The sequence below is a fragment of the Sprattus sprattus genome, assembly GCF_963457725.1.
Source record: "Sprattus sprattus genome assembly, chromosome: 10".
NCBI classification, from domain to species: domain Eukaryota; kingdom Metazoa; phylum Chordata; class Actinopteri; order Clupeiformes; family Clupeidae; genus Sprattus; species Sprattus sprattus.
This window is the reverse complement of record NC_137908.1, coordinates 31103890-31117726: the sequence shown is the minus strand read 5'-3', so window position 1 is coordinate 31117726 and position 13837 is coordinate 31103890. Positions and strand designations below refer to the sequence as shown.

Genomic DNA, 13837 nt, shown 5'->3' with positions numbered 1-13837 from the left:
GATAGTACCCACAACTCCGCACAGGGCAAGAGATGAAGAGAGACAGAGACACAATGGCAAAAGTGACTGGTGGTGGTGCCAATAAATCTTCCTCTTCAAGATAACTCAACCCCAGCTTGCTGTGTCAGTTCCCTTGACGCACCTTCTTTTCCAATGGTGGACAAAGAAAATGTATCTCATATTTGGAAAAATAAATAAAAATGAAAACACCAGATTGAAGATACTCTACAATGGGGATTGTTAAAGACAAAAAAGTGCAATCAATACGATTAGTTAATACAATATCTGTATAATAATACTCCCTTAGTATTAGCTTAGCCAGCGAGTGTTTTTTTTTCTCCTTTCTTTTTCGTAAAGCCAGATCAAAGGGGCAGGGGTAGAAGCTAGTCCTCGATGCAGATGACGTCGTTGGGCTTCCCTGACTTCAGGTCAGGAGTGTTGACGTCTCTTAGAGGGTCAATGGGTTTCTTCTCCAGGTGTCCAGATGGAGGCGGTCCACTGGAGGACACTGCAGAGGACAGAGGAACAGGTCACACCGTGGTCCTTCCAACACTCTACGTTTGAACCACAGATGTGAACTGATGTGAAGTGAAGGCCAGTAAAATCCACAGATGTGAACTGATAGTGAAGGCCAGGAAAATCCTTCTCTTGAATATCTACCCTACTGCAGAATCTATTTAAAATTCAATCAAAAAAATCTCCACTCCTCAGGTGCTCATGAGAGTATATTCTGTAGGGCTGCAGGCCGTGACTGTCTGCAGACCTCTGCAGTTCTTTAATGCTTAGTCATACCAGTAATCATAGACTAACTACTTGCGGCATATTTGAGAAGTTTAAAGCGTACGGCAGATAAAGGAACTCAAAGGTTCACAGTGCAGTAATACCAAATGTATCTCCCCTAATGGATGGGAGTGTCTCACCACTGACGTAGGGTCCTAGAGGCATCTGGCTGTAGTTGATCAGGGCTCCCCCGGGACCTCGGAACCCCCCGCCGAAACTCCCACTGTACATCTGAGAGCACCCATAGGTGCCCGGAGGGTATGGCTGCAGATCACACAGAGAGAGAGAGAGAGAGAGAGAGAGAGAGAGAGAGAGAGAGAGAGAAAGGGAGATAGAGAAAGAGAGAGAGAGAGACTTACAGGTTAACCCAGATGCATGATGGTATCAGCAGTGCATGGTGCCAGAGGTGTTCACATTGGTGATTCTGTATGACCGCCATCAATCAAGAATAACTGTTCCCTAATGTCTTCCTTTAAATGACACAATCTTTGCGATTGAGTGCAAAAAGAGTGCAAAAGGACCACACACTATCATGGTAAATGTGATGGCTTCTAACACTGTAAGGTGAGGTTCTGTGTCGGTGCAGGGGGAGGTTGCCCGTCCTGTGGGCTGGCTGGCGGACCTGCTGTGGTGGCGGCTCGTTGCCGCGGCTGGTGAGGCGGCTCAGAATGCTCCTCTCAGACATCTGCAGGCGAGCCGAGACCGGCGGGATCCGCGACAGCATGGAGGGCAGGCGCGTCACATCCGCCTTCATGTCGCTCAGCAGCTCCTCCAACTGGTTCAGCACTGCAACAACATCATAACGAAAGTTATTAAAACCTGATAAACTGTCACTGTAATTAGTAACAATTAGCCAAACTGAAAGGTCGGTCCACAAGACTAACATAACCATGTCATGTCATGAAAATGTACAGATGTAAGCTTTCATGACAGATTACTTGATAACTTCTATGATAGATAACAGACAATAACCAGTAGCAGTAGCATGACCCTTAACCAAAATTGCATATTACATAATGAGCAATGGCCTCTGTCATGGCATTGTATGACTTGGATAGGTGAAACTAAGATGTTATAATTTATTTGATTTCCTGAACTACAGCGCAGACATGAGTCTTATGTAGGCATTAGTTTCCATGACAGTTCTGCGGACGGCCCACACACCTTTGTGAAGCACGGCATTAGCAGGCTTGTTCCCGGCCAGGGACTCCTTGGACAGGTGCTGGTGGGACTCGGCCAGGCACTCCATCTCGGTGAAGCGCGTGTTGAGGGCCATGGCCGGGTGGGTGGAGTCCTGGGTCATGTTTAGGTAGGCTGCCCGCCTCAGCTGCTCCTCGATCACCAGCGCCTGCTCCAGCAACTGACACACAACCACACCCCATCAACCAGGCAGCCCAGAGAGGGCTCACATACAGACACACAACCACACCCCATCAACCAGGCAGCCCAGAGAGGGCTCACATACAGACACACAACCACACCACATCAACCAGGCAGCCCAGAGAGGGCTCACATACAGACACACAACCACACCCCATCAACCAGGCAGCCCAGAGAGGGCTCATATACAGACACACAACCACACCCCATCAACCAGGCAGCCCAGAGAGGGCTCACATACAGACACACAACCACACCACATCAACCAGGCAGCCCAGAGAGGGCTCACATACAGACACACAACCACACCCCATCAACCAGGCAGCCCAGAGAGGGCTCACATACAGACACACAACCACACCCCATCAACCAGGCAGCCCAGAGAGGGCTCACATACAGACACACAACCACACCACATCAACCAGGCAGCCCAGAGAGGGCTCACATACAGACACACAACCACACCACATCAACCAGGCAGCCCAGAGAGGGCTCACATACAGACACACAACCACACCCCATCAACCAGGCAGCCCAGAGAGGGCTCATATACAGACACACAACCACACCCCATCAACCAGGCAGCCCAGAGAGGGCTCACATACAGACACACAACCACACCACATCAACCAGGCAGCCCAGAGAGGGCTCACATACAGACACACAACCACACCACATCAACCAGGCAGCCCAGAGAGGGCTCACATACAGACACACAACCACACCCCATCAACCAGGCAGCCCAGAGAGGGCTCACATACAGGGCTTCATAAATATCCCACCAGTGTCTGATAATGACTACTTGTGGCACTTGCTTTAAGACTGAGTACCTGAATTAAACTGTGATTTAGCTTAATTCATGTACTCTGAGTATTTTGCCTTCGTCACATCCTTTTCATTTTACAGAGCATTACTATGAAGTCCATTAATGCTGTAGACATTGAGATGTGCTGTATGTGGTAGGAAATGGAGTCCACCTTAAAGCGTCTGGCGAGGAACTTGTTCTTCATCTCCAGGTAGTTGCCCTTGTGTATTTCGGTCTTGAAGGGCTCGTTGAGGATGGCATAGCGAGGGTCATTCTGAATGTCCTGCCAGCGGGCATAGCCGTGTCTGTGGCAGACCAGTTTGTCAAGGGTGAAAAACACAACCAGACACGTAGCCAAATATTGAGAAAGGTCTCTTCACACTCTTTCCTGGGACAAAGATGTTGCGTTTTTCTTGTTTTTCTGTTAATGTTCATTTGAACAGGCACGCCGCTGAAGGAAAAAAAAAGAAGAAAGGCTGTGAAAGGATACGTGACGATGCCAGCCAGCAACCAGTAGTCGTGCCTGCGGTGCCATATCTCGTACGTCTTGCCCGATGACATGGCTGCTCGCTCCTCATTTTGCCACAGGGTATGCAGCTCTGTGGGGAACGAACAAACAAACAAACAAACAGACAAACAGAAGCCGCCTGTGAGACACGCTCAGAGCCATGCTTGAATATGAGTCAACACTCCCGGCATTAGATGAGACTCCAGCTCTCCTGGGAACGCGCTGTCTGAGTGAACGCTAACGGCGGTTTGATCCTCAGTTTACCGGCGTGGTTTCCCCACCTGATCTGCCCTCACCTGTGAAGCCTCCGTCGGCGATGTTGAACATGAACTTGGTCTTGCAGGCATTTTTCACGTCCTTCAGGCTCTCGTCCGTTTCATCCCTGGAGTCCCTCTCTCCGTTCAGCTGGCTCTCGGGGGCGTCCTCTGCTTTGGGCTCGTCCGATGAGGCTGAGGATAGTCACACAAACACAAGATGATGCTGGAGATTGTTTACAGTCTGTTACAAAAGTTGTTACCTTTCTCCTAGGGAAATCACTTGAGTCCAAGTCCAAGTAGTGAAAAAGACACAATCCTGAACAGAACAGAGCGTATCCATTCACACACAATTTTAAACTGTAGTTTAAGAGCTAGTGAATGATCATCCATTCAAAATCATTTTTCATGTGTGTGAATGTGGGTATATATTTTCCCTTTAAACACAAACCTGCTTTCTGCTCTTTGTCCTCTTTGGAAGAGGGAGTTTCACCCTCAGGCTTCTCCTGGGGATTTTCTGCTTCTCTGCATGTCTCTGCTAAATACAGATGAGCACATATTGACAAAACTATAGAGGAAGAAATATAGCATGTCTCTGCTAAATACAGATGAGCACATAACGGCAAAACTATAGAGGAAGAAATATAGCATGTGTCTGCTAAATACAGATGAGCACATAATGGCAAAACTATAGAGGAAGAAATATAGCATGTGTCTGCTAAATACAGATGAGCACATAACGGCAAAACTATAGAGGAAGAAAGATAGCATGTCTCTGCTAAATACAGATGAGCACATAATGGCAAAACTATAGAGGAAGAAAGATATAATTTTCTGAGGCCATCCACTGCATTCAACCTGAACATATTCACAACACTTTGCCTGGATGTTACTAAGTAACTGGAACAAGTGCAGGTTTTAGCAATGCCTATTACTATATTTAATTTCTATGATCACACTCTACCTTTAGCAGCCGCTGTCTGGTTGGTGGATGACTCTGTCTGTTTACCCGAGGGCTGCGTGGGATTGGCCGCTGGCTCTGACTGTGCGGCCGCTGTCTCCGTGTTCTCGCTCTCCCCCGCAGGTTTGTCTTCAGAGATTCCTTTGGACTCCTCGCCCTCGGGCTGCTTCTCTGGAGCAGGAGAGGGCTCGGATCCAGCGGGCCCCTGCGGACCGGACATATCCGAGGGGGAGTAGATGAATTTAGTGATGAAGGAGGGATGGATAAATAAAGGAGAGCTAACATAGGAGTGCCTTCCAGCGCTGCCTACCTCAGGTTCTGCGGGTTTGGCCCCGTCAGTGTTCTCCGTGCCCTCCTTCTCCTCAGCAGGTCCCGAGGCCGACTCTGCCTTCTCTGTAAGACCCAGGAAGCACAGAGGAGGTCAGAGTCACAATTATAGTGAGGGAACAGACGTACCACAGACAAAACCTTTGGGCAGTTTGGGGTCCATACAGAAACTGAGGTGTTGTGACTATCAACGATAAACACACTCTATTGATATCACACAGTCCTAAGAGCACACATCCATGAAAGTGCACTGTGAGAAGGTGAAATGTTCTTCCCCTTCTCACTGTCTAATGAGGAGTTTGGCCCTGGTGTGGGGTGGACTCCCCCGCCACAATGGTTCGATCCGGCTCCCCCACCATAGTGGCTGGACCCATGAGGCCAAATGGCTTCAATTGACTTCAGCTGGCCCCTATTTAAAGGGCGCCTCATGTTCATGGAAAGGACACTTTTCTGGAGATGGGCATGAGAGAACTTTGCAGAGAGCTTTTGAACAGAAAGCATTGACAAGGCATTTGTGAGAAACCCATACCTGTTGTGAGTGGAAGGGAACCTGTGTCTAGCTGTGTGGACACCTTGTGCCTTGTTTTGTTTGCTCTGCTGATCTGTGTTAAGTACTAATGGTGCTTAGTAAGAATTAGACTATAGTTAACCTATGCGTAGTGAGTTGTGCCTCATTTAAGTCTGTGTAGTGAATTTTACCTAGTATTGGTCTGCATAGTGAATTGTGCCTAGTTTAAGTCTACATAGTGAATTGTGCCTTGTTAAGTCTGCGTGGTTAATTGTGCAATAGTCTATTTCTGCTAAGTGAAATTTGCCTAGCTTGATTCTGCAAATTAACATTCTGCCTAGATAAATGTAGCACTGTGAGTGCGTTTTGTATGTGATTTATGTTTGTTTATTTTGTGTGCAATGGTTTGGGGTTGATGTAGAGAATTCCCCCAGTAAATAAAACAGAAATATATTTTTATATGAAAGCCAGCCTCTCCTGCACCCTTCTTCCTAACTACACCACCCAGTCCAGTCGCGACCTCCCAAAACAACGTGGGGTGACCGCCCGGTCCCTCACATGCACAACGAGAGCCAGTTTCCAACCCTCAGGCTGGTGTCAGGGGGATGTCTGGCTGCCGGTGGCGTCTGGTGATGTAGCAACGGTGAGGTGAGATTAAGTGAGATTTTAGATGCTGATTGGATTTGGATTGTGATTCTTTTCGTGACTCTTGTGCTAGGCGTAGGATTGTAGTCCTTTTTTTTTAGATTTGTAGGACTCTGCTGTCAGGAAGAGGGTTCATCTCCAAACATGAGCCATGCAGGAGTGTTCAGGAGTGTTCAGGAGTGTAGGTTCTCAAAATACTCACAGCAGCTAGCTAGCTGACTTAGGCAGTATGCTGTGGTGTGTTTGGGTTGCATGAGAGCCTGAGGCAGAGATTGTGAACAGTAAACGTGGGACGGGACGGGCTCACCTGAGGGAACAGGTGTGCTGGGCTGGGTGGGGTAGGGGCTGGCCAGGACGGGGGTGTTGGGGTCGGAGGAGATGGCCTCCGTCAGCTTCTTCAGCTCCAGCCCTGCAGGGATCAGGTCGGGGGAGCTCAGCTTCCCGTTGACGTGCTCAAATTCCTGCACCTACAACACACACACACACACGCAAGCACGCACACACAAACACACACAAAGACACACACAGGAGGAGATTACTCACCAGGAGAAGGGATTTAGAAGGCTTGAATGCTTAAATCGTGACAATTTAAAAATTTCAGAAATGTGAGAAGGGCCAATTAAGAAAGTCTGCTTAAAATGATAAGCTGAGAAATCAGGTGGGCTCTGCTAAAAGCCAAAGAAAAATATCAGAAAAAGAAATGTAATTTATTATAAAAAGCAGTTTGAACACACTTCAAAAAGTTATTTTTCTAAACATCAAAGATAAAGCAGTGAAACGAACTTCTTTTCCTTTTTTAAAACATTGAAGAAAGACAATTTAGACAGCTGTCATTGAACATGAACAACGAACCACACTACAAAGGACCGTTACATCCTACTATCTGTCTTTATACCGTTTAACCAAAACCACTTAAAAAACAACCATCATAGGACTGTTTTGCTTGTGCACACTGTTGGCACTGTTGTGCAGCCAATCTACTGTCTGTATGTGCAAAGCTGTGTGTGTGGAGCTGTGTGTGGGAAACTGTGTGTGTGAAACTGTTTGTGTGGAGCTGTGTGTGTGAAACTGTGTGTGTGGAGCTGTGTGAAGCTGTTTGTGTAAAAGGGTTCGTGTGGAGCTGTGTGTGTGAAGCTGTGTGAAGCTGTTTGTGTAAAAGGGTTTGTGTGAAACTGTGTGTGTGGAGCTGTGTGTGAAACGGTGTGTGTGGAGCTGTGTGTGTGAAACTGAGTGTGTGGAGCTGTGTGTGTGTGGAGCTGTGTGTGTGAAACTGAGTGTGTGGAGCTGTGTGTGTGTGGAGCTGTGTGTGTGAAACTGTGTGTGTGTGGAGCTGTGTGAAGCTGTTTGTTTAAAAGGGTTCGTGTGAAGCTGTGTGTGTGGAGCTGTGTGTGTGAAACTGTGTGTGTGAAACTGTGTGTGTGGAGCTGTGTGTGTGGAGCTGTGTGTGTGGAGCTGAGTGTGTGGAGCTGTGTGTGTGTGGAGCTGTGTGTGTGAGCTGTGTGTGTGGAGCTGTTTGTGTGAAACTGTGTGTGTGGAGCTGTGTGTGTGAAACTGAGTGTGTGGAGCTGTGTGTGTGTGGAGCTGTGTGAAGCTGTTTGTGTAAAAGTGTTCGTGTGGAGCTGTGTGTGTGGAGCTGTGTGTGGGAAACTGTGTGTGTGAAACTGTGTGTGTGGAGCTGTGTGTGTGAAACTGTGTGTGTGAAACTGTGTGTGTGGAGCTGTGTGTGTGAAGCTGTGTGTGTGAAATGGTGTGTGATCCCCCTGGAGGCCAAACTCCACAGAGAACACTTCTTTAGAACACTTCAATCGGTCTACTAAGCCAAGTTGTGTGTTGGTACTGATTGAGAGACACTTTCAGAAGTACGTGAAGAAGATTAAGCTGTGAGAGCTGTGAAAATGTGTGGCGCAGTGAAGTTCAAGCAGGAAGCAACAGTAATGGAGGACGTGGTCCGGTACCTTCTTGCGGACCAGAGACATGACGCCGATGCGGGTGAGGACGTGCTGGCGGGATAGTCCCTCTCGCGGGACGCCGTCAGCAAAGGTCTCTGCTCCGTCTGCACCAGGCTCACACAGATGCCTCATGAAGAGGGACACATAGGCCCTGACACGCACACACACACGCACACACACACACACACACAAGCAAGAGCAAACATTGACACACACATCCACACAGAAAAGTTTAACTAAATTATGCATTTCAAGTCATAGTCAGAATGTGCTCACATAAACACACATTATCATTTTCAATGTTCACAATCAAACAAATCACAAGATATCACAAGATATTGGCTGGTGAAACGCTAGAGTTTTGCTTTGAACAATATTCACCAGGTAGCTCCACTCAACAGATGAATCGTAATGCCCCAGGAGGCCAGCTTGCCATAAAAATGTCCCATAAAGTGATTTGCCCCTACCCTTCTCCAGGGGGCGCTAGCACCAATGGAAACGCACAGATAGGGATTCTATTTCATAACAGCCATGTGTGGCCACAACCACACACAAGTCTCATGTGGATGTGTAAAGTCTAAGAATATATCACAGACCAAATATTAGTGGGGGGAAAAAAAAATGATGAAAAAACCTTCACCAACACTAAATGCAAAAGCAGTCATCGAACAGACATTTGTAAAAATCAAGGAAAGCCATCAGTGATATAGGGGCTTTTTTCACCGGGCATTAAAATATGTTTCACGTCCAGATTGTACCTAGATATGCTATGATTTTAACCAGATTACATTTACACCTGCCATTAATTTGTCCTCAGTGTCCACATTGAGATCCGACTGCTGTGTCCAGCTTACGTCACATCCTTCTCTCATTTGAACGGGTCCACAAAAACAACAGACAACTAAAAAAAAAGATAGAAGAGGAATAGCAGGAAATGGTAGCATCTGTTAAGCTGCGTTATTGTCTTTGCTTTGCTTTTCAAAACCTCACTGGTTTGGAACAGTCGCGCAGGATCGTGTACTTCCGGCCACGTAGTTGTTGTGAGGGTTGAAAACGCCATTGCATTTACACGTGTGTTCAGTGTGATCACACAATGGGTCCCTGACTACCTCCAGAGGTCCATCCTCAGTGTTTCTTGAGTGTATGTACACCTGTGCTTTCATGTGGTCAAAAACTATCCCGTTGCGATCCGATCACCCAAAACCCATTTTAATGGCAGGTGTTAACAGCCCAATGGTGAAGCGTGAGAGTGGTATTACCTGAACTCTTTCTCACTCTTGCCCCGGAGGTCCCGCACCAGCCAGTGGGAGTTGAAGGCGTCCTGAGGGGGCATTCCCCAGCGCATGATGGCATTGAGGAAAGCCTTACGCTGGCGCGCATTAAAGCCCAGTACCTGACACACACACACACACACACACACACACACACACACACACACACACACACACACACACAAACAAGAGTAAGTTAATAACTCAAACTCAAAACTGAGTTCAGTCACTGTTATACACCTGGGTCATAGTTGGGGATACACAATCAATTTACTGTATTTGTTACTGTCTTGTTAATAACAGTTATAAATAAATGACACAGCCTTACCTCAATGTTTCCACTGACACGAGCCAACAGTGGTGGTAGAGGCTTGTCCCGTTCACTCTTCATCTGTCTTCGTGACTGTCTGCGACCTCCTGGAGACAGAGAACCCCATAGATACTTCACGTTAAGACTGGTTTCACCTGCACCATTACAGCCCAATAGAAAGTATGAAACTAAAGAGAGGGAATTTACAGACATTATAAGTCCTCCTCAGAATTAAGCGCTGACTGTCTGGACTTGCTATTTTAGCTAAACTATGGATTTGGTTAACTAAACTCTAAGTGAGAAACACAGTAGTATTTCTATGGTCTGAACTTGGCTCTTTCCACCTCCGCACCAAATCACTTAGACCTGTTCTATAGACCTGGACAGAGAGCTCACCTTCAGGCCTCTCCTCGAAGTCTTCGTCCTCGTCCTCGGACCCCAGGGAATACTCGGACTGATTGTCTGAAAGATCATCTTGCCACTCTGAGTTGCAGAGCACACAGACAGAACAGGCACAGCTACATTCACTTCTGTCGGGGGAGGCCCAACGACTGAAGCCTTGGCTACTGGAGCTCTGCCCACTACTACAAAACACACCACACACCCAAGCCAGCCAGCCAGCAGCCAGCCAGCCAGCCAGCCAGCCAGCCAGCGAGCACTCAACCTCCGCAGGCCCTGTGCCAGGCACGTGTGCTGCTTACACACACGGGAGAGTTTGTTGTTATCCGGGACAAAGCCCTGGCCAGCAGACGGGCACATCCCTGCCCCAGGCCTGGTGTCTTTGAACCTCTCAAATCCTCTGGTAGGTGCTTCAACACATGGGTACTGTACACGCAAGCCTGCGGAAATGTAAGAGCTACAAACGCCTAAGTGCCCAGCATAGATAAAAACACAAATGGAGAGAGAGAGGGAGGAAGAGGGAGAGGAAGAGAGAGACTGAGAACAAAAATATGTGAAAACTAAAATTGCAGGGGAGAATGGAGAGGGAAAATGAAAAACAAAGAATAGAGAGAGAAAGGAAAAAGAGGGAGAGGGAGAAGGCAATCACAAGAAGATAAAGAGAAAACCAAACGAGAATGAGGGAGAGCAATGCAAGACACTGAAGCAAAAAAAAAAAAAGGGACAGGGAGCCAGGCAGTGAGTGAGGGTTGTACCTTGGTCCTCCTGGGAGGTGTCATTGTAGTTGACCTGCTTGCGGACGCGCTTGCCTTTGCCCAGGTTGCGGGCCAGGTCCTCCTGCTGTTGCTCGTAGTGATGCCTCAGGAGCTTCTCCCAGTAGTCTGGGTCCACGTTCTCCTCCTGCTTAATGATCTCACGCTGGGGCTCCTCCTGATCGTGTGCACACACACAAATACACACACACATTATACAGACACACACACACACACACACACACACATCATAGACACACACACATATGCAGGATTGGTGCACATAGCAAAAACAAAAACCAAATTCAAATGAGCTATTTCCTGAGCATTAGGTGAGGTCAACCGAAGGTCAACCAAAAGGCTTTTATTTTAACACCTGAAAAAGACTGTCATCCACACATTTCATGAAAACGTTAAAGGAATGGAATAAGATGTCTGAGTCTATGTTCCACATTCCATTAATCTGTACCATTCTAGCTCATTTGTGAAGCGCTGACATATCACTGGTTCCTGGGTGTGAAACACCGCACAGACATCCCCGTGTCTAAACAACTGTCTGCAGTTTTACACTTGTACCCATTCACAGGTATGAGAGGCTCAGGTAAACTGAAGTCTGACCTCTCCGTCCTCCTCTCGCACCACGTACTGGGCCACCTTGAAGGAGCTCAGGTACTCGTTCATGTTCTGGATCTCCGTGTCCTCGTTGGTGCACTGACTGCGGTCCAGGAGCTTGGAGATGGCCGCGTCATCGTAGTGGATCACGCTGCCCTCCTCCCCATCCTTGTTGTCCCCTTTGGGGACAAAGACAGAACGAGAGAGGCCTAACAGGGGTTAATCTGGGCTGATCAGGACATGGACAGATGTGTCTCCCCTTCTGGGCCCCCTGTTGTTGTCAAACGGAGTTGCATCAAGGACAGTGGAGTAATTGACCTCTACACAAGGCTTCATTATCCATGAGGTGTGTTACGCATGGAGGTAAGGCTTAGACTACACAGTGCCAGAGGCCTTCAGACTTCTCTAAACATGGTGTCCCAGGACAAGAGGGGAGGAGAATGGATGCTGCTAACCTGGGAGCTAAATAAATGAACCTCCATTATAAAAAATCCATTCCGAGACTACAATATCACTTCCACCAGTACAACCCCCCTGCATAACACTTCAATGCATATAAATGAACAAATAAATGGCTTCATAAACAGGTTTGAATCCGACTGAGCGTTTGGACTGACTGACTGAGGCGGCTGTTAGCTGAGTGTTGCGTGTCCACTGAGACCCCCTCTTACTGGGGCTCCTGGGGGAAAGGACCTCTGCAAATTGGCACTTCACAGAGGGCTGTGCACTGGGACTGCCTTTCCCCACAAGACCAAACAAATGAGATGGAGACAGAGGATTGTGTCTGAGCTGAAAATACAGGATATGTTGTTTTCAATGGGAAGCATCCATCATATAGGGGTGCAGACAGAACTATTTGCAAGTGCAGACAACCAGAGATTGTGTAGAATTAACCAAGCCATCCAATAGATAACTCTACTTCTGTACATAATTCCACAGCATTTCAACAACTCTTGAAGCCCAGAGGAAAACACAATGATTGATAAAAGCTTTTAGTGCAGAGCTTTTAAAGGCACACCATATTGTTCCAAAGGATAACCACAAAGCAACATAACCTTTGTGTCAGAGATGAACCCTTCACAGACCGCTACACCACACATCTTGGAGAGGAAATGAGTATGTTTCTCAAGGCCAAAGGCACAAAGCCTCTCAGAGATCTTTAACGATACTCAAGTCTACATTCGGCCTCCAAGCCTTTCACAAACCTGCTCCAGCCCAGCTCACATCACTGGCATATCTACGGGAAATTTCACATACCCATGGCCTCGATGTCGTCTTTGAAGAGCTCCTCGGTGCCAAACTTGAGGATGTCGTCCAGCTCCTGCTTGGACATGGAGCCGGTCTTGGAGCCCAGGCCGGGCCGCACCACGAGGTGGGTCAGCATCATCTTGCGCTTGGCCACCTGCGTGATGCGCTCCTCCACCGAGGCCCGCGTCACGAAGCGGTAGATCATCACCTTGCGGTTCTGCCCGATGCGGTGCGCTCTGCTGAAGGCCTGAGAGAAGAACACGTGCACACACCGGACAGACTTAGAGTTAAGGAGGAGATATTACGTAACACACTCAGACCAAAGTGTGAGGACCAAATACTCAGTGAAAGAAAACACTGCACTTAGTCATATTGTTTCATATTATTACAATTATTCCATTTTGTGTGCCTGTGTGTTTTTGACGAACAGAGAAGGAACAGACAGAGAGAGAGACAGAGTAAGAGGACGTGGGCACACAACTTCTGTACCTGGATGTCATTGTGGGGGTTCCAGTCAGAGTCATAGATGACGACCGTGTCTGCTGAGGCCAGGTTGATGCCCAGCCCACCGGCGCGTGTCGACAACAGGAAACAGAACTGCTGTGCTCCAGGAGCTGGGAAAATAAACCGTTCATTTCATTAAATTAATTTAACCGTTCAAAAATTAATCTTTCAATATTTTAATCTTTTACACACTTCACATTGTATAGGGTTGGAGCTGTGGGCAGAATTCTAGAAATACAATCCCCTCCTTCACCTACAAACATCAACTTTACCTAAGAGCTGATGGAGAAGATGCTGACATTCATGGACATTTGGGTATATGGCCTACACTTTGCACTTAATGGAGATGCTGAAACGGCCTTAATGTGTTTGCAAACCAGCCAGGGCCTGGGCCAGGGCCATGAGTTTATCTGTCCAGAGTTCCACTACACTTCAAAACTGGTCCATGACTTTTCAAGGATCCTTGATTAAATTGACATGACTTTTCACAACCTACACAAAAGTGTGTACTGTAGTCCACAGGTTTGGCGTCATTATTGAATAAAGATTAAACATCAACATTTTGCATTTCTTTTCTGATAGATTAGTTAGGCTATCTGACTATTTAAGTAGGAAAATGCATCA

The 13837-nt window shown here is 47.4% G+C and overlaps 1 protein-coding gene across 1 annotated transcript in view; it reads right to left on the bottom strand.

The window, feature by feature from the left end:
• Nucleotides 1-357: 357 nt before the first annotated feature.
• The window catches only part of chd5 (chromodomain helicase DNA binding protein 5), a 43390-nt gene continuing 29910 nt past the window's right edge, over nucleotides 358-13837 (bottom strand). Inside the window, exons 22-40 of the mRNA XM_080846804.1 lie at nucleotides 13199-13323; nucleotides 12719-12956; nucleotides 11468-11670; nucleotides 10853-11027; nucleotides 10095-10181; nucleotides 9717-9805; nucleotides 9377-9510; nucleotides 8124-8268; nucleotides 6476-6635; nucleotides 4999-5081; nucleotides 4692-4893; nucleotides 4179-4265; nucleotides 3770-3922; nucleotides 3456-3564; nucleotides 3138-3270; nucleotides 1945-2140; nucleotides 1403-1566; nucleotides 921-1044; nucleotides 358-508 (exon numbers count right to left, since the gene is read on the bottom strand). Of these exons, the coding sequence (XP_080702930.1) occupies nucleotides 384-508; nucleotides 921-1044; nucleotides 1403-1566; nucleotides 1945-2140; nucleotides 3138-3270; nucleotides 3456-3564; nucleotides 3770-3922; nucleotides 4179-4265; nucleotides 4692-4893; nucleotides 4999-5081; nucleotides 6476-6635; nucleotides 8124-8268; nucleotides 9377-9510; nucleotides 9717-9805; nucleotides 10095-10181; nucleotides 10853-11027; nucleotides 11468-11670; nucleotides 12719-12956; nucleotides 13199-13323 (2732 nt within the window). The 3' untranslated portion in view covers nucleotides 358-383. The remainder of the gene's footprint in view (nucleotides 509-920; nucleotides 1045-1402; nucleotides 1567-1944; nucleotides 2141-3137; nucleotides 3271-3455; nucleotides 3565-3769; nucleotides 3923-4178; nucleotides 4266-4691; nucleotides 4894-4998; nucleotides 5082-6475; nucleotides 6636-8123; nucleotides 8269-9376; nucleotides 9511-9716; nucleotides 9806-10094; nucleotides 10182-10852; nucleotides 11028-11467; nucleotides 11671-12718; nucleotides 12957-13198; nucleotides 13324-13837) is intronic.